The sequence below is a fragment of the Cibotium barometz genome, unplaced genomic scaffold, assembly GCF_041138505.1.
Source record: "Cibotium barometz isolate CiBa-2024 unplaced genomic scaffold, ASM4113850v1 ctg453, whole genome shotgun sequence".
Lineage (NCBI taxonomy): Eukaryota > Viridiplantae > Streptophyta > Polypodiopsida > Cyatheales > Cibotiaceae > Cibotium > Cibotium barometz.
This window is the reverse complement of record NW_028229442.1, coordinates 1,028,009-1,047,871: the sequence shown is the minus strand read 5'-3', so window position 1 is coordinate 1,047,871 and position 19,863 is coordinate 1,028,009. Positions and strand designations below refer to the sequence as shown.

General features: G+C 44.9%; 1 protein-coding gene across 1 annotated transcript in view; it reads left to right on the top strand.

The window, feature by feature from the left end:
- Positions 1 to 19,863, top strand: part of LOC147602585 (uncharacterized) — a 76,962-nt gene that overhangs the window by 16,542 nt on the left and 40,557 nt on the right. The window contains exon 4 of the mRNA XM_086797850.1: positions 14,245 to 14,491. Coding sequence (XP_086653976.1) covers positions 14,245 to 14,491 — 247 coding nt within the window. The remainder of the gene's footprint in view (positions 1 to 14,244; positions 14,492 to 19,863) is intronic.

Below are 19,863 nucleotides of genomic sequence, written 5' to 3'. Positions count from 1 at the left end.
ACTTGTGCACCTGCGGTGCGGGCATTGAAGTCTCCAGCGAGGAGGATGTCCCCTAGACTAGAAAACTTCATAATGTCACCATAAAGGGGCAGGTATGAGGACTCCTCATGGGTGGCATATTTAGAATTGGAGGGTGCAAAGTAGCACACTGCAAGGTAGATGTCTCGGACCCTCTCTGTCTGGATCCTCACCCACAAAATCCGTGCAGCCTCATCTCGTCCGACCACCTGTATCACATGTTGAAGCTCCTCCCTGTATAATAAAGCCACCCCTCCCGACCCCCGGGTACCCCCTACTGTGCGTGGGTGTGGGCAGTGAACAGACTCCCATCTGTATCCTCTCACCTTTGGAAGCCAACTAAATGTGTCTTCGAACAGACCTGCATCTGTCCTCAAGGCGCCATTGCAGTTCCAAACCGCAATTTCTAGCTTGGTCTCATAGGTCTCGCACCGTCATTGGGCACGTCGCTCGGTGATGATTGTTAGATATCATCCCCTACTTGCTGGCTTCCTATTTGGTGTCCTATTTTAGCCTCTAGGGCTGACCATGTTAGTCTGAGGGTCTGGTCACCCCTCACATGTAGTTTACGCATATTTATTCCCCATTTATGGTCCTGGGTATTTTTGCCAGTCGTGGAGATATTTATCACCAGTCGGCTGCCTTCATGTAGAGGTATATATAGCCGGCATGCCTCCCTCATATTTCATTGCTTGCCTAGCTTGTCTAGCTGCAGTCTCTCACTTACGAGGTTCTCCCCACTTTCTCGGGACATGTATTCCTTTTGGTGATGATATTGAGAGCAGGTTCTCACCTGTGTTTCCTCTCCATCTTTCTCTCTCACTCTCTCTGCTGTGTTTGCACTTTCCCTTCTTCCGCTGCACATTCTATCATGATATCAGAGTGCCGGTGATTTTCAGCGTTGGATGCTCCCTCCTCTACCTCTTCATATCTGTGTTTTTCCGCCCATGGACAGATCTGCGTTTTTTCTCCAGTTGAAGCTTGCGCCTCAGATTTTCAAGGGCTGATTCATCGCCACTTCAGTGGGCTGCAGTTTCTTTTCTTCAGGGCGTCAGCTTGCAGGCTGTAGGCAGCCTGATAGGGGTGTTTTTCTGGACAGCATACCTGCCCATCTTGGCGGCACCTTCCAGGGGTTCTCAGGCATTTTTTTTCAGGTCTGGACAGCAACATAGCTGTCCCAAACAGGCTGCGTTTTTGGCCTGTTTGGGCTTGCTTTCCCAGCCCTGATCTTGGAGCTCTGTGGGCTCCCTTTTGCCTATCCTTTCTTGTTATCTTGTGCCATCCCTCCCACCCCCTGATTGTTCTCTGCAGCAGTTCTTGATCTGAGGCTTCAGCGTTTCCATATTCAGCCCCTTATACCTCTGTGTTTTCTGATTTGCAGCCATAGTTGTTGCGTTTTTCTGAACCGATTTTGCTGGTAGCTCTACCTTCACTTGGGCTTCATCTGTTGGACCTAAAGGCACCTTCTCTTCAGCGTTTTTCCTCATAGGAGGTGTGGACATTGGTTGGCCTGAATTTTCAGGTTTGTAGCCCTTGTTTGGCTACGTTTTCTTCTCCAGTGGACATAGATCACTTGCAGAGGGGGTTTCTTGTTTGGATTGTGGCTTTGGAGGCAGTTTGGTACTTGAGGAGGATTCTGAATTTCAGATTTCAGTCAGCGTTTTGCTGATTTTGAAGCATCTCTACCTGTGTTTTGTTCCTGGCCTACACGGTTTCCCGGTTTCTACACGTTCCTTGCCTTCTGTTGGCGGTGGAGTGCTTTTTTTGCTGGATAGCAGTGTTTTGGCTGCGTTTTACTTCCCACAGGAGTTTTCTACACTTAGAGGGGGCCCTTCTCTAGCTACTTCACTTGAGGATTAGTTTCGGGAGCTGTGTTGTATCTATGGAGACTTTCTTCTTTGACAGGAGTTTACAGTTATTTGGAGGAGAGCAGTGATCTTTTTAGAGATCCTGAGCAGAGTTTATTTTGTCCGAGCTTGTGTTCTTTGCAGTATTTGCAGAACAAGGAGGGTGTTTTACCCTTTTGCGGTGTGATCCTGAGAAGAGTTTATTTTGTCCGAGCTTGTGTTCTTTGCAGTATTTGCAGAACAAGGAGGGTGTTTTACCCTTTTGCGGTGTGATCCTTTCACATGGATCTTTTATCTGTTGTTGATTCTTGGGATCTGGTTCTACTTCTGGAATAGTCTTCTGCTATCTGTGAAGCTTTTGAGGACTTTGTTGCCACTGCAGTTTATATTCCTGCTTCCTTTTCTCAGTGTGAGGAGTCTATCTCTTCATCTCTTTGTGATGCTTCTGAGGATGCCCCTCCCCCTGCCAGTTCTGCTGGCTTGTTGTTTTGGAGGATGGTTTTTTGGACCCGGTGGGATGCTTTGGATCTGTGGTTGCTAACCATGCCTCGGGCACAGTGGTACTTCCAGAGTTTTTTGGATTCGGATCAGAATCAGGTTGGACTTATATCAGTCCAACGATATCTTTTTTCAGAGGGAGATGTGGAGTCCTTTCATCTTGCGATGCCCACCTCAGTGGTTGTACTTATATACAGCATTGGGCAACTCATGTTATGGAGTTTGAGCAGATGGACCCCATCTTTTCTACAGAGTCTTTCCATCTTGTGATGCCGACCTTTTCAGAGGATGCTTTTATACAGCATTTGGCTCCTCTTGGTACAGAGTCGGAGCAGATTGACTCTATTTCTTTTGAGGGTTCCAGTGAGGAGCAGTTTGCTTCTCCCAAGATTGATTATCTACAGGATCTGATCTTGGTTGGTTATGAGGGTTTTCATACCTTCTCCAGGCTGGATACACGACATTCGACTTCGAGGAGCGTTCTTACACTTGGGTTTGGAACCATTATTTGGAGCAACATGTCGCAACCTACATGGTTGTTTTCTTCCAGAGGAGCGGTGTCCTTGGCAGCTTGTTCTGTTGCTTTTGTAGGTGAGTTGTTGAGGAGATCGCTTGTTGAGCTTTCTTGGTACCTGTTTCTGCAGTCTTTCATCTTTGATCGAGGACGGCATCTCTGGCTTCTTGGAGTTTGCTCAGCCTCCGATGCTGAGAGGGGGTGTTAGATATCATCCCCTACTTGCTGGCTTCCTATTTGGTGTCCTATTTTAGCCTCTAGGCCTGACCATGTTAGTCTGAGGGGCTGGTCACCCCTCACATGTATTTTACCCATATTTATTCGCCATTTATGGTCCTGGGTATGTTTCCCAGTCGTGGAGATATTTATCACCAGTCGGCTGCCTTCATGTAGAGGTATATATAGCTGGCATGCCTCCCTCATATTTCATCGCTTGCGTAGCTTGTCTAGCTGCAGTCCCTCACTTACGAGGTTCTCCCCTCTTGCTCGGGACATGTATTCCTTGTGGTGATGGTATTGAGAGCAGGTTCTCACCTGTGTTTCCTCTCCATCTTTCTCTCTCACTCTCTCTCCTGTGTTTCCACTTTCCCTTCTTCCGCTACACATTCTATCAATGATCACCCTCCCATCTCTATACACTGCCCATTTCCCTGCCTTCCATGCATCCAAGATGCGTGGCATGCATTTCCTCTTGTGTGCCACCTGTGCTAGTGTGAGATCGTCTTCGAGTAAGTCTTTTCTCCTTTTAGTACCCGCCTTTTTCTAAGGAATGCTTGCCTCGCCTCCAACCCCGCAAACTTGAGGATGAGTGCGTGTTCCTTGGTGGTGTCTTTGCCCACCCTCCATGCCTCGACGAAGGGGGTATCAGCGATTTCTAGCTTTCTGCATAATGCTATGGCGTCCTCTTTCGGCGAGGCTCCTTCCTTCCATCCCACCACTCTCACATTCAATGCCCTAGTCTTCCTTCTTTTATCCTCTTCAAGTGTGTCACTGAAGATGTTTGGGGATGTTGGTGGGTTCCGTTGCTTCTTGGCAACCTCAATCCAGCTACCTGCTTCTTCCACTTGTTTCTGTGTCTTCTTAATTACCTCAGCCCATGTGGTTGCCTTGTTTGCCTTCTTCTCCTCTTGTTCCTGGAGGGTCTTCAATTGCACTCTAAGTGTATTCAGCTCATCATTGAGGGATAGTTGAATCTCTCCTTCTTCGAATTGAGTAGGTCTCGTTTTCCACTTTTAAGGGTGGCGACTTGGGCCTCCAGCTCCGATTAGTGAGGTGTGGTGATTGGTTTTTGCGTTGAACATTTGGACCATTTCCTCCTGCATCTTGCTTAGCTGAGTTGCCATGTATGCTTGCATGTGTGCCTTCCACCTATCCATCTCCTCTTGCATGGAGGCACGCAACTCATGCCCAAGGTCATCACTGTCCTTGTTCTCCCCGAGCTTCTTTTGTAGGTGCTCAATGTCAGTATCCTGCATTTTGCATACTTCTCTCATGGTGGTCAGGCATGTTTTGATATGGGGGTCGCCGATCTTCTGTGAGCTCGCCCAAATCGAGTTGTATTTCCTCTCCTTCTCACCTCTAGTCCTTGTTGCCGGCGAGCTGTCCATGTTGGACTGAAGGGGTCCCCCTTCTAGTACTGAATTTGCTCCTCAGCTGGTGGCCCCCATAGATGGCCAGCTGCAAGTGGGGAGGCAAGTAGCAGCAGGTAGGTATGTTGCTGCCTTGGGGGCCTGACCAAGGGCGGGTGGGGAAAGCAAGCCGTGGGTGGGAAGAGAGAGAAGCAAAGCAAACAGTAGAGAAGCGAAGAGAAAGGAGACGAAGAGAGAGAAGGCGGGTGGGGAAAGGGAGCGAAGCGAGAGAAGGCGCAGAGAGAGAAGCGAAGCGAAGAGAGAGAAGGCGGGTGGGGAAAGGGGGCGAAGAGAGAGAAGAGAAGCGAAGAGAAAGGGGGCGAAGAGAGAAGGCGGGTGGGGAAAGGGAGCACAGAGAGAGAAGCGGAGAGAGAGAGAGAGAGAGAGAGAGAGAGAGAGAGATTAACGTCTACGAGAGGCCAAAGTCGGCCTATGAGACAAAAAATAATACAACTGTGTTCTTCCGGTCATCAGAAGAAAAGAAAGAAAAGAGTAGAGAGAGAGAGAGAGAGAGAGAGAATACACAATAGAGTAGAGAGAGGGAAAGAACACATTTCATTTATGTGACTGTTACTTGATTCATTCCATGAAAAGAGGTTACAAAGGTTCTTATGTGACGTCATTGCGTATGTCACACACACAAACATCTAGATATATTTTGATACCCCTCTAAGAGGTGTTCATACACTCGCGCACAGTTTCACTCTTAAGAGTGGATTCACACACAAACTCACAGGTAAGACTTGATTCCCAACAACTTCATCCAAATGCAGAGAACTCTATATCCTATCTTGCAATCAAGAATGTCCTTAACAATGCCATCATTAGTCCAATGTCTCAATAAGAGCCATGTTGAACAAGTGCACCTAGGCACATCACATAGCTTATAGTTTCTTGGATGGTTGATTAGTTGAGCCATGGCCACACAACACTCTCCGTAAGTATGATAGGATAAAGCAAGTTCAAAGTTGTGAAGACACACAAAGACAATCCATGATCACGTGTATTCCTTGCTTCATTTTTTGGTGCCCTAGAGGATCTAGTTCTGTGTTGCTTGCTTCATTAGATCATTTTGTCACCCCAATTGAGTGCTCCCCATTCAGTGAAAGAAGACCTAAGAGGAGAGTAAAATTTTAAAAGTGTATATCATATCACAAATCCCATTGCGATGGGCTTTACTGTTCTGTCTCTACCACAACACAGTTGTAGAATTGTTCCTTTGTCCTAGTGTGCAACATTGGTAGCTCTCCTCCCTGCTTGTATTTATCGACAATTTATGACCATCTCCACCCTTGTCCACCACATCCTCATTTACACTCTCTTCTGCTGCTCGCTCGCCCCACTATTGGACCAGGTTTCAAGCATGGTAATTGTTGGCAAAACAAGAGCAATGGAGAGCTTGAAGAGCAGTGGAAGTGCAACATAGTAGACGCACAGATAGACGAGTTTAGTTGATGATGGAAGCTCTCATGTAAGAGTGGGGAGAGAATAACAATTAATAAAAGATCAACACCTAAAACAAAGGCCCAAAAAGGGTCCAAGTAATGTGTGCCGTGTGTCCCTATAAATATGGCTAAAAAAGGCTCTAAGGTTTAAAAAACCATCAAACTAAGGCCTAGTGTGCCTAGCACTAATAAAGCCTAACTCCTACATACATGCCCACTGCAAAATAATAAAATATATATATCTTCAATACAAAGAAAATGCGTTTTGTCAAATGAAACCTTCGAAATATTTCTACAAAAGAATGTTTCGAAACAAACACAAACCTCCAAAAGTGAGGTTTTGTTCAAATTTGGGGCATATTTTTTATAGCCTATTTTGCTTTTATTAAACCCCTTTTTGCCTGTCCTCTTTCTTTTCTATTTGTTTGAAGAGGAAAATTGTCCCCCCCCCCGGCGGCCCGCTTGGCACACCAGGTGCCAAATCTCGGATACTACAATGTTCTTTACTAGGCTTTAGCCTTATGCTTCTTTCTTCAAGCTTTTTGAATACTTAAAATTTATAGAAATATTTGTTGGGTTTAGGGTTAGATTAAGCCTTTTAGGTTTAGCAATAAGCATAGAATACACAGTGAATACTTAAAATTTATAGAAATATTTGTTGGGTTTAGGGTTAGATTAAGCCTTTTAGGTTTAGCAATAAGCATAGAATACACAATGAATACTTAAAATTTATAGAAGTATTTGTTGGGTTTAGGGTTAGATTTAGGTTTAGCAATAAGCATAGAATACATAGGGAACAAAGAGAGTGAGAGTGAGCTTGCACGATCCACACACAAGAATAACATAATGAAATAAGGTACAAAGTACAAGATGTGACCTTTGAAGGTCAATTACACACCCTCAGCTTACAAACCATAAGGGTGTGTTCACACCCTAGGGAAAAAACTTTTGATATACAAAGGTAGAAAGTGCCCACTCTGTGAAGAATTATTACTCCTAGTTCACTTATCAATTTGGCTAAAGCATGCCGATCCATCTAACTTGTCAAGGATATCGTCTATGCGTGGAATCAAAAACCGATTCTTGATGGTAAGCTTATTCAAAGCTCTATAATCCACAAACATACGAAAAGAATCATCCTTCTTTTGAACCAAGAGGATGGGTGAACAATATGGGGAAGAGCCTGGTTGAACCAAACCCTTTTCAAGAAGCTTAATCACGTGCTTTATGATCTTCTCTTTTTGGGGTGCACTCGTCGGCAAAACAATCGTTGTATTCTTGCACAAATTTCAGTCTCTCATTACTAAGAGTGTTTATATGCACATTATTTTCTTCAACATGATTCCGTACAAAAATCAAGTACGCAAAAACACTCTTTTTCATTACTAAGAGTGTAAAGCATTGGAAGCATGCATTTCGTTGTCCCCGCCTCTTGTGTTAGCATCTGCAACATTCACTGTATGGTTGTCCATACTGTTCTAAGTGTAGAGATAGCTAGTGTTCGCGGTGATCGTCTTTCATGATAGAAGTGAAAGAGAACCGCATGCTCTGATACCAATGTAACTTGGTTGAACACAATGCTAATCAATACACTTAAATACATTAAGATTTAATGGACAACATGCTGAATACAAGAAGTAATTCGCTGAATTGACAAGAGACGCACAATGAGCCGGAACGGCCGGCCTCTCCCTCAAATAAAGTATATTGATCTTGGGAGAATCAAGTACATAGTGTCATGGGCATATTTGACCAGATTTCCATACCAATGCATATGAATACAATATTGCAAACAATGTGGTTGTCTGTGTAGAGTTACAACTCACACTACCCTCTCAAGTGTAAATGTTCCCTACCATCTGCTCTTTATTGTTCCACCAACACATGGTAGTAACAATCTGCAAGAGAGCACGTAGAACAAGAGAACACTACACAGGGTATCTACTCTCTCAAGTGTCCATGTTTCCTACCATGTGCTCTTTATTGTGACACCAACACATGGTAGTAACAATTTGCAAGAGAGCACGTAGGACAAGAGAACACTACATAGGGTATGTGAACATGGAGTCCTGCTCCTCCCTCCTGCTACTTGCTTCTATATTTAAGCATCAAAGCTTACCAATTGTAAGTAGAGTTGATGATAACGGAAGTCTTCACGATGGAAGTATTTGGAGTGTTGAAATCTTCAATCTGTCTCGCGATCCTTCACGACAAAGGTCTTCAAGAGGATGAAGGGAACCTTGGAAAAGGTTTCCCTATGGTTCAACTAGAAACACTCTTGGAAGCTTGGAAAAGATAGTAGCAAGCTTGGATATGGAGTTGGGAAGGAGAAAGTGCAGAAAATATAGCCAAAAGGTCTCATGAAAGAGGGCACCATCTTCTAGAGAGAGAGTGAAGAGAGAGAGGGTGAGATGTCCACCCTAGGTGTCAGGTAGAGAGGACAAGTGTCTTGTGGTGTAAGCTGGGACGGACACATGACCGGTTGCTTCCTTTGTACAAAGGGGATAAGGTCTCACGCTCCTCTCCTTATTAGAGTCATGGCATAAGCATGGGCATGTTGATGCCGCACGCTAATGCCATGCAAACCCAAAATCCTAAACACTGGCGCCCTTGCATAATCATTCACATAACCACCTTTAATGTATGTGTGTAGACCATGGATTGCACACCAGACGACAGCCCCATATCTCCATCGTGCCTACACCACAAGCAATGTCCCCACGTCAGTTTTTTAATTTCAGTGTGTGCGAAGACAGGGCTAGTTATAATCATAGCGGTCATGGTACGAAAATGCGATACCATATGGGAATTTTTGGTATGACATGAAATTTTGGGATACCGTACGATAAAATACAGTATTTTTTTTAAAATACTTACAAACTTCGACATTTTCAATTTGGACCAGATGGATGTCGGCCAGCGCATGAGAGGTCCCAAAAAGGGCCAAAAACAATAAGAAAAATGGGCAGAAAACATGCGGAAACGACGCTTTTGCAAACAATCGAAACTGCGTCCAACGGTCATATTGTATCGTACGGTACGAACCGGTACAAGAAACAATTATAGTCATAATTTATAAGTGAGTTTTGGTCGTTCAAAACTTAATGAAGTGTGTACACACTCACTTATAAATTAATGCTAAGTACTAAGGCTAGGTTTATGATCAATATTTACCACCCGTCACATGCCACATAACCATGAGGGTAGAGCCAGACATCACATATAGCAGCCGATAAGCAGAGTCACACAGTGCAAGTGACATGTGGCACTGCCTCTTGGCAGTGAGGACGTGGCAATGGTGATGTGGCATTGATGATGTGGCATTGATGATGTGGAAGTTGGGTACAACTGGCTGCCGACAGCTACTACTGGCCCACTAGGAGCATTGGTGCATATATATATACATGGGTTACCAAATTGTCATATTCATCTGCTTTCATTAGTGTTGGACTTCATAGATTGTTTCTCTGTAGACGAAGTGCAAGCCGTGAGTGTATAGTAGGTCACAGGGCTATGATATAACATCTTCATCCTCACCCACATCTTGTACTTGAATTTCAATTGTATTACTTCTTTCTTGTACATAATACAAAGCAGTAGTTTAGGACTCTTGTGTGTGCTGTATGTGTGATTCTACTGCGCTCTTCTTTCTATCTTTGGAAAACCCTAGCACATAGGCACAAGTGTTCTATAGTTGGTATCAAAGCCTAGGAAACCTGCAAATTTATTTTCTTCTCTGGCACCCATTGTGAGCTCTGTTAGGGTCAGCAGGGAGGTTGCTATGGAGGCCTAAATGGATACGTGGTGCTGAGAGAAGTAAAGAGTGAGTGAGAGATGTGACAAACGGAAATGAGGGGAGCTCAGTTTTTGCACGACTCGTTGAGCCCCTCTTTTTCAGTTTGTCACATCTCTCACTTTCTCTTTACTACACTCATCACCGTGTATTTGTTTAAGCCTCCATAGCTGTTGCTTTGCTAACCCTAACGTGCCCACAATTAGTATTAGAGCCACACCTAGCCCACCAGGTTGTTGTTCGTCGCTCGTCGCCAAAATCGGGCGGCGCTAGTGATGGGCGCACCGCCACCGCCCGTTTTGTTGGTGGCACTAGTGCCTAGTGTTCCACCACGGCCAGGTGTTCAGCCGCCTACTCAGTTCGCCTCGCCGCCACCACTTCTTGCGTGCCCAGTTTCTCCGCCAGCTTGTCGCCCGCTGCTCAACCTCTGTTCACCTCCGCTTGGCCTGCCTCGCCCTACCCATGTGGTGACGCTAGTGTGCATCGCTTTACTGCTGCCGTCGTCTCAGTTGTGTATGCCGGCATAGTGGTTGTTCAGCCATTCAACTAGCTCTGCGCATTCCGTTGCCTAGCTCTTGGTCGTTGCTTGGACCTTCTTGCCCACCTTGTTACTAATGCGGCTACATGCTCCTCGTCTACCCATTAGCTTTTCAGCTCTTTGCCGCCTGTGAAAGATCGAGGTTGACCTCCTGTTTAGAGTCACAACTTCAGGACCACGTCATATCCTATGAGGTGAAAGGACATCGAAACCCTAAAGCCTTTATTGTTACTTGGTGCTACTCTCCTTTGGCCACCACCATAGTTGTTTCTCGTATCGGTACGAATGGGTTCGTACCGTACGGTACGATTTTTTTTTTCCCTTGAATTTTTTTTCCCAAATGCTTTAAAAAAATATAGAAACCCTGCTTAACGAAGATCCCAAATGTTCTCTGCATATTAAGGATTTTATTGCATCTAGATGCTTCTGCATTTCCTATGCTATGAGAAATAGTAGTGCTGGTCATAAAAATAAGTACTTGTTCTTAAGATTGATCATGAGTCCATCTGAGTAATAGGTTATCCAGCCTTTTCCCCTTGGACTGCATTTATATGGAGATACTTGGCTTTAAGCAATGTATTGCGCAAATCTACAACCACAAGCAAGAGGAAGGAGAGACCATGATGAGGGACTGAGGCTCCATCTAGTTCCACTTGGTGAAAATCTCATAAAATGAAAGTGTCTAAAGACCTTATAATTGAATTTTTAAGTGGGTTTAGTGCCCTAAATCACTAGCCTATTTTGCTTTCAACACAAAGTTTAAATTCACAAATCTTGGCGGGATTATGAACCCTTCCCATGGCTTCGTAAATTTGATCAAACTTTTCTAGGTATTGAATGGGATCTCCAACTCCATCAAATTTGATCATCATCCTTGAGATGTAGATGAGCTTAGTCTTTCCCAATTGTGGGCCTTGAGTGTGCTATTTTCATGGTGACCCCCCTTCTCATTTTAGGAACCATCATTTCTGTATATTTACATGATGATGGGATATAGGGGGATGGTTGCACAAACCCCCCTATCTCTAGGTTTAACGTTTCATGCCCTATGGGGCTGTGAAGTTTCTAATAGAACTAGTTGTACGCAAGGTCGCAATACTTTGCAACTTTCGTGTCCACTCAGTATTCCATATGGGGTTGTTGAGAGACCCAAAAAATTTGGCGAGGTAGACTGGTAGTGTACACTTGATTGGTAGGATGAGAGAATCTTGCTACATCACTTGGAGATCCCTGGTATAGGTAGGCTAGACAGAGATTCTCAAGTTATGTACGATGGAGAAGATTTGGACATTGCCATTTTGATCTAGAGAGGAGTCCCTAAACCTATCACCCTAGATGCATTGCTCGTATTTGTGCAAGGACGGTCCCTTAGTCATAAACGCTACATTGGGAGACCTTTGGTATTGCATTACCCATCCAGGTTCTTTTTTGGAGACAATCGGGAGATCCAATTGGGAGAGACACATATCCATGTTTTGGTTCCTCAAGCACTGTAGACTCCTCCCCTCCCAACCTTCCCTCACATTCAAGCTTGAAGCTCCATAGGTTGTAAGTGTAAAAAATAAAAACCATATTTTATCGTATGGTATCCAAAAATTTCATATCGTACCAAAAATTCTCGTACGGTATCGTATTTTCGTACCGTGACGACCATGGCCACGACCCGTGAAACCTCTTGCATATGACAGTAAGATACTTAATGCTCATATCATTAATATTTTGGAGGAGCTCATTCTTTCCCTCAGGTCCTTTGCCCTGGCTCTCATGCCTAAAAAGTTTGTAACCGTCAGTATTGCAAGCACCATCAGAAAGCATCTGTTCCTTGCAAGTACGCCTTCCACACTTGACAGCCAAGTGTCGGAATGTTGGAAATGCTGCTGGAAGAGATTGTTCTTCATCTTCTACCCCGAAGTTTGAGTAAAAATAATCCATGTGTGTTCTTTTCTTTATATGTTTTTAAGCGCCTTCACTTATGAAAGGCTCCGAGTTTTCTCTTATCCCTGTGATGAGTTAGGGGGGATGACAAAGTGCTGACCTTCTACCTTGGTCTGAAACCCTAACCAGAGAGACTCTGTGACCATGGTACGCACGTCGCACGGCGAGTCTTGCTCTGAGGCAGCGTGGATGGGGTAGGTGGTAGCATCTTTTCTTGCATAAGGGTCTCACCACCTTCGCTTCGAAGGGGAGATTGTTGGGTATTCAGAGTCTCTATGTGTGTATCCATCTTATACATGTACCTGTGTTTGTGTACCCACTTGTGTTTATGTGTGAAAAGCCCTTGTATGTTTGTGTAAATACTCACTATGTGAGTAAGTGAGTAAGTGCGTGTGAACAACCTCTTGTAGCCGTTTATGTGTGTATGTGATAAGCAGTGATGTCATGGGCACTTGCCATGTGTCATTGCCCCAGTTTGAGTTGTGTCAAAAGATAAGGCTAGAAAAGCCTATAAATGCATTGTACTCTTTGAAGCTTTTAAAATCATTAAATCTTCGAGTTGTGCAATCACTGAGCTCCTCTCTTTCAGTTGGTGACAACTCTCAGTCTCTCTTTACAACATTCATCACCATGTATTTGTTTAAGCCTCCATAGCTGCTGTTTTGTTAACGCTAACCTGCCCACACTCTGGTCGGCCTGAATCAGTCCATGCTGTGCAGCCCCTTGGTCGATCTCTTGTACACCTGCCATACACAACTGCATCCATACATATTTACACCCATCTGTGCTGCTTTTCTGCAGTGCATGCCTGACGCATACGAGCCTCCCTGATGGTGACCATGCACACACGAGGACTGATTTTAGGATTTTGCTGCTTTTAGGGTCTCTACATGAAAAACGACCATGGAATTGCACACTTTTTGCATACACCCTCTCTCATGCACCTTCTCTCTCTCTCTCTCCCACCTTCAGGACCACATGTTTCAAGCATGCGTGACAAAAAAACTAAAAAAAGCACCTTACCTTTTCAACCGAGATCAAAACCCTAACAAATACCACAAGAAAAGGGATTCTCGACATACTTGCAACCATGTGTGAGACATGCAAACCTTGCTTTTCCACCTCCATGTTTAGCTTTGCTATGATACCAACTCTGAGATTCTCCCTAAATCACCTAAATCACATGCTAAACACAAGGTTAGTACAAACAACATAGAAGGGTGTAGGGGGCAAGCTCACTAGCCACCCATGTTTCGTGTCCGCAAACCTCCCCTGAGCCAAGGACTAATACTCACTCCCACAGATTCATGCCAAATCAGCACTAGCGTCTCATACCACTGTGATCTGCTGGGTCTACGGTAGGAGTATGACTACTCCTGGTCCAAGCACCGACCAAGTGTCAGTCGATGATATTAATAACCCACGCCTCATTTATATAGTGATAACTGCCGGGCCTGTTCTAGAAGTTGTTGCACATGTTCCCAAGGACCGTTCGACAGTCGGAAGAGGTTGAGCTTTTTGTGGTGGATGGTTTGAAATTGTTGTTGCATGCAGATGTTCATGCACATCGGCCTCGTCATCTCTCTGGAAAGAAACTGTTTCAAGGTTGCAAAGCCTTCAAACCATTTCTAGCCCAAACATTTTGAAACCCAGGCAAAATATCTAAGCTGAACTTGTTTTGCCCAATTTTAGGAATTTTTCGTGTGTCTTTGTATCTCACTCAATATTCCATACAACACAATCAAGAATAACTTTTCATGAATTTCCCATCTGCACTATTTCGTTCTAGTCTTTTATTATGGAATGGTATGGTAGTGTGTTTTTTCAATTATTACATGTATCTTTCATGATCTCTTAGTGTGATTAAAAAACTTACTCAATTGCAAAGTCGTAAAAGGTAAGTTGTTACGATCAATTTGTTACTGGTGCATTTACTGTATAGTGTAGCTTGTGACTGCCTCGTTTTCCTGTATGTGCTTGTATAGCTTCATCTTAACTAACAGAGCTGGTGGGATGTGGTTGGTGCAGTTCTCTTTCTGAGTTTGGGGTGCTTGGTTTTGAGTTGGGTTACTCTATGGAAAATCCAAACTCCTTGGTTTTATGGGAGGCTCAGTTTGGCGACTTTGCAAATGGTGCACAAGTCATCTTTGACCAGTTTTTGAGTAGTGGAGAAGCAAAGTGGCTTCGACAGGCTGGCCTGGTAGTTTTGCTTCCTCATGGTTATGATGGACAAGGGCCGGAACATTCTAGTGGTCGAGTAGAACGCTTTTTGCAAGTAAGATCCTCTCCTTTGAGTGTTTGATGACCCACATAAAATATTGGGCAGTTTGATGCAGATGACATATGAAGACTTTGCATCACATATGTATTCACCTCATATAGCCATGTGCTTGCACACACATTTGCTAACTAGTTTGCACACATTAAATTTGCATGTGTTGCGTGCATTGTTTTGTGAGGTTATGGTTGAAGAAACCTGCAGCACTCTAATTCTGTACCATGTATCAAATTTTGTGTAACATGCGGAAGCTTCGGGGGAGATCGATAACTTCAATGCTCAGAAATCAGCACACTTTTCACGACGGAATTAACGCACAAAACTGAATGAAGATGTGCAGAAAATAGAGAGAGAGGGAGAGAGAGGAAAGGACATAGTATTGGGTCCCGAATACCCTCTGTACGGCCCTCACCATGAATGGTGTATTTGCTTTATTAGAATGATGTAAATCTGGAAAGAAAATACAGGAAACTTGACCTTTCTTGGCTGAGATAACGCTGCCCTTGACCTTCAGTCCTTCACCCCTTTGCGTTAGCAAGCCCTTGGCTGTCCTGGCCCTTTGGTTGCTTTAGCTCTTGGTGAATTATGAGATCACACAATGGAATGTGGGCTCAACTATTTATACTACCACTAAAAGGCAGTCGGCCAGCTTATTATCCCAATCGGCTGTCTCTTTCTGCCCACGGCTGGAATAAACAGCAATAAATGCTGAAATAAATCAAATAAAAGCTGCGCATCTTTTCCCTGATGGCTGGGCACTAGGCGCCTACTGTAAAAGAGGCTAGGCATTGTTTGAATACTGTTTGGAGCTTGGGCTGCCCCATACTTGCCCTTACAACCATAAATAGGTTGTACATCCTGTATGCTTCCCCTGGCCTGCCCCTAGGGCTGTCCTACAGTCCCTCCATGGCCTATTCATGGCTGGTGGGTACAGCGAGGGCCTTCGTAGCCCTCATGGGGGTGGTTTTGTCCCCATGACCACACAAGTACTTGGGGTAGCCCTATGGGCTGGCCCCGTTCCTATAAGCAAATCCTAACTTGTCTACACAATGATCTGGCATCCACTACCATACCAGATACACAGAATCATTGACATCATTCTAGAGGGAGACTCACAGCGCAAACTGGCACTGTTTCATGTGCAGGATAGTGCGCACCTGACCTTGGACTCATGTGCAGGACAATGCACACCTGACCTCGGACGACTGGGATGGATCCCTGGCTGACTCGTCCCCCGGACTGGGCTCACATGGGACCAGTTTACCATCCTAGGTCCTACACCTTCTGTAGAGATATGTCTACGTGGTATCCAAGTGCGGGATGCACGTGACATCCCCTTCTGCTTAACTTGACGGAAGCTACATAGCCTCCAAATAATCCGTCAATCACGCCGGATAGTCTTCGAAAAACTCTTTGTCAAGCCATACCGCTTCGTGGGTCCCTCGGTCCTGAAACTGCGTGAGGAACTGTCTTTGTCTTTGGCCTGAGCCATGCTTGAAACGGTGTAGAAGGATCTATTCTGGAACCATAACTTCTGCTTCATCAACAATATCTGGTTCCGCCTCGTCTTTAACTTCTGAAGGGATCGGACATGCATATGCCTTTAACCAACTGACATGAAATACATCGTGCATAGTCCAACTCGGAGGTAGCTTTAACTGCATAGACACCTCATTAATCTTCTTCTGGATGGGAAAAGGTCCGAAGCTCTTGAAAGACAACTTTGGGCATCGCTTGCCCACCTGTTTCAACCTTTGCTTCATAATCCTTAGATAAACCCAATCCCCTTCCGAAAACTTCATATCCCTTAGGTCTTTATTGGCCTGTCAAGTGTAGGCCTCTTGCGCTTTAGCCAACCTGTCTTTTACTGACTCTAAAATCTCCTGGTAAGACTCCGTCACTCTGTTTGCTTCAGGTACTGAAGACGAGGTCGTGGTCAAAAACGACTAGAAAGGTCTTCTAAACGCTGCCTCATATGGAGTCCTGCCAATAGCTGAAGAAAAAGAATCATTCAAAACAGCTTGAACTAAAGGCAAATAAGATTCCCACTGACCTTGCTGATCGTGGACATAACACTTCAGCACATCAAAGGCCAACTGGTTGTATATCTCTATTTGGCCGTCCACCGTCTGTGGGTGGAATGCACTGGAAAAATTCAATTTAGTACCAAAGTTATCAAACAATGCCCTCCAAAAATGACTGGTAAACTTGGTATCTTGGTCTGACACTATGGTCCTAGGAATCCCGCCAATTGTGTACCAATGCCGAATAAACAACTGGGCAACATCCTCGGTGGTCACATTGGCCCTGCAAGGAATAAGCATACCAAATTTGCTAAATCTATCAACAATAGTTAAGCATTGCGTATTACGCTTACTCGGACTAGGAGGCAGATTTGTGACAAAGTCCATTGAAATATCTTGGAAAGGACCCTCAGGAATTGGCAAGGGCTGTAATAACCCTATCTTCTTTCCGCGAGGAGCTTTCACCTTTTGACAAATATCACAGCGTTGTACATATGTAAACACATCTCGCCTCATCTTTGGCCAATAATATTGTCGTTCCAATTTCTCCAGAGTCGAATTCATGCCCCTATGACCACCAGTAATGGCGTCATGGACATCATGGAGAAGAGCTGCCCTGAACGACTTCATAACACACAGTCGGCCTTTGTAGAAAAGCCAACCATCGCGTATCTGAAAGTGGCATGGTCCTGTGGCATCAAATGCCTATTCCCATTGTGTACCGAATTCCTTGGAATCCGCGTACGCGTGCTTCATGTCATCTAGTCCTGTACCAACAAGGTCGAGTCTCGTGGTCTGAATCAAAGTCACTTGTCCCTTCCTGCTCAAAGCATCAGCCACTGGATTGGCCTTTCCTGGAAGGTACTCAATCATACCACCGAATTGCTGGAATATCTGGCTCCAGCGGTGTTGTCGGTCACTCCACTATGCACTTGGCATTGTCTGAATCCAGCGTAATGCCTGATGGTCAATGTGAACCTCAAAGTCACGGCCATACAAAAAATGTTTCCAATGTTTCAAGGCTTGTATAACTGCTAGGAGTTCACGATCGTAGACTGAGTAATTTTTCTATGTAGGCAGTAACTTACAAGACATGTAAGCTACTGGATGACCATTCTGTTGTAACACACCTCCAATTGCGATGTTACTCGCATCGGTGATCACCTGAAATGGCTCGTTCCACGAGACAAGTGCTAAACAATGCGCTTCTGACAAAGCCACCTTGAGGTTCTGGAATGCCTCCAACGCTCATGGAGTCATTTGAATTCGTTGCCTTCGTATCTTCACACCCTTTAGCAGATCGGTGAGATCTGTCGAGAGGTCAGAAAACTTGTCTGTGGGTGGAGTATGCCTGGCATATATCCACAAAGGATCTGATGTCATAAGCTGTCTGAGGTACTTCCCAATTGACAATCTGGGTCACTTTAGCCGGATCAAGTCGAATGTCTTCTGCACTAATTATGTCTCCCAAGTAATGCAGCTGGAACATATAAAATTCCGACTTCTTTTCATTGATGTAGAGCTCGTTGCTTTCCGGCAACCTAAGGACTTTCTCCACATCAATGTCATGTTGCTCAACCGTAGCTGAAAATACTGGTATGTCGTCCAGAAATATGAACACACACTTTTCAATCAAATCCTAGAAAACACGCATCATCATGTGGTTAAATGTAGCTGGGGCGTTCGTCAAGTCAAATGGCATGACCACAAATTCATAGCAGGGCCTTCCATACGGAAGGCTATCTTGGGGATGCCCCCCTCCACAATCCTCACTTGGTGGTACCCACTCTTTAAATCAAGTTTCGAGAACACCTTTGCTCCATTCAGTCTCTCCAGAATATAATCTACTCGAGGCATCTGGAATCGACTCTTGATAGTCAGCTTATTGAGTGCACGATAATCGAGACACAATCGAGAAGACCCATCTTTCTTCTTGACAAATAAGATCGGTGTTGCAAATGGCGATACGTTGGGGCGGATGAAGCCAGATTGCAACAATTCTTGGAGTTGGCGGTCCAACTCCGATTCCATTGCCTTGGAAAGGCGATACGGAAACTTGCTCGGGGGTTACGATCCTGGGAGGAGGTCAATCTTGTGGTCCTCCGGTCTGGACGGGGGGAGCTGGGGAGGGAGACAGTCCCGAAGAAAAATCTTCTGGAACTTTTCATGGAAGAGCCGAGTACTTCTCAGAAGCACTGGCCACCGTCTAGGCTGTCTGGATGTATATCATTGCACAATGTGTGCCTTTCGTGACTGCTTGCTTAGCTTGCAAGTGGCTTATGAGCGGAAAGTTTGGAATTCTTGGCTCACACTTAATGGTCACTGGGGTGTTTGACACATTCCGATTGATCTGGAATGTGTGCTTGTCCCACTTGACATCGGGAAGAAACTTGTGAAACCACTGAATACCCAAAATTATGTCTACTCCTACAAGAGGGGCAACCATAAAATCGCGCACAAATTCTATGCCCTGAATAACGAACTTAGCACCTAGCGCTTCATACTTGACGCTCGTTGTCACGCCTGTGCTAAAACCCTCAACCTGTTTGTCCACCGAAGTCAGGACAAAACGGGCCCGCCTACGGCCTATTCCGTGACCACATCCTACGTGCTGCCGCTGTCAAACAAGACGATGAATCTCTGGCCACCTGAAACTGATCCCGTCAAGTGGGAAGACTCCGTTGGACACCCACACGCTTAATACCACAACTTTAAAACCACAAATTTGAAATGGACAACTTAATACAACTTGAAATTGAAATGAAATGAAATGGAAAGATGGACACCAGCACTGGGGCCGGAACGGGCCGACCCCCCCCTCAATATATGATATATTTATTGGGAGTATTTAACAAATACAATGCTCCATGGGTTCCAAGAACCAGATGATGTCCATGTACACATGAAAACAGTACCAAACAAAATAGGCTCGAAGTCGAAATTCGATGTAGATGCTTGAAGCAGAATGACCACTAGCGTGGTCCAATCTCTACGGTCTTGTGCTTTCACTGGACTCCGTGGAGAGCGCCTCACTGGTGTTCCGAGACCACGCACAAACAGGCGCTCTCGTACTAACGCCTGGCTCTCCCGATCTCAGCACCTTTGGACTGTGGTTCTCCAATAGAGCTTGGACAACGCGGCACCGAACGGGTGTTTCCGTGTAGGGAGTTGGGGATCCCTTATCAGATTTAACACAAAAATACTTTACTTAAATCTGAAATTCACTTACTTGTGGATGGCAGATAGAGAACCAATACCCATGGTATTTGTGTAGAAGTTGTAGCCACCTAGTAGATGTGAAGTCCTCTTGTAGTCGCCGGTGGAGAAGACGAGCAACCTCTTTCA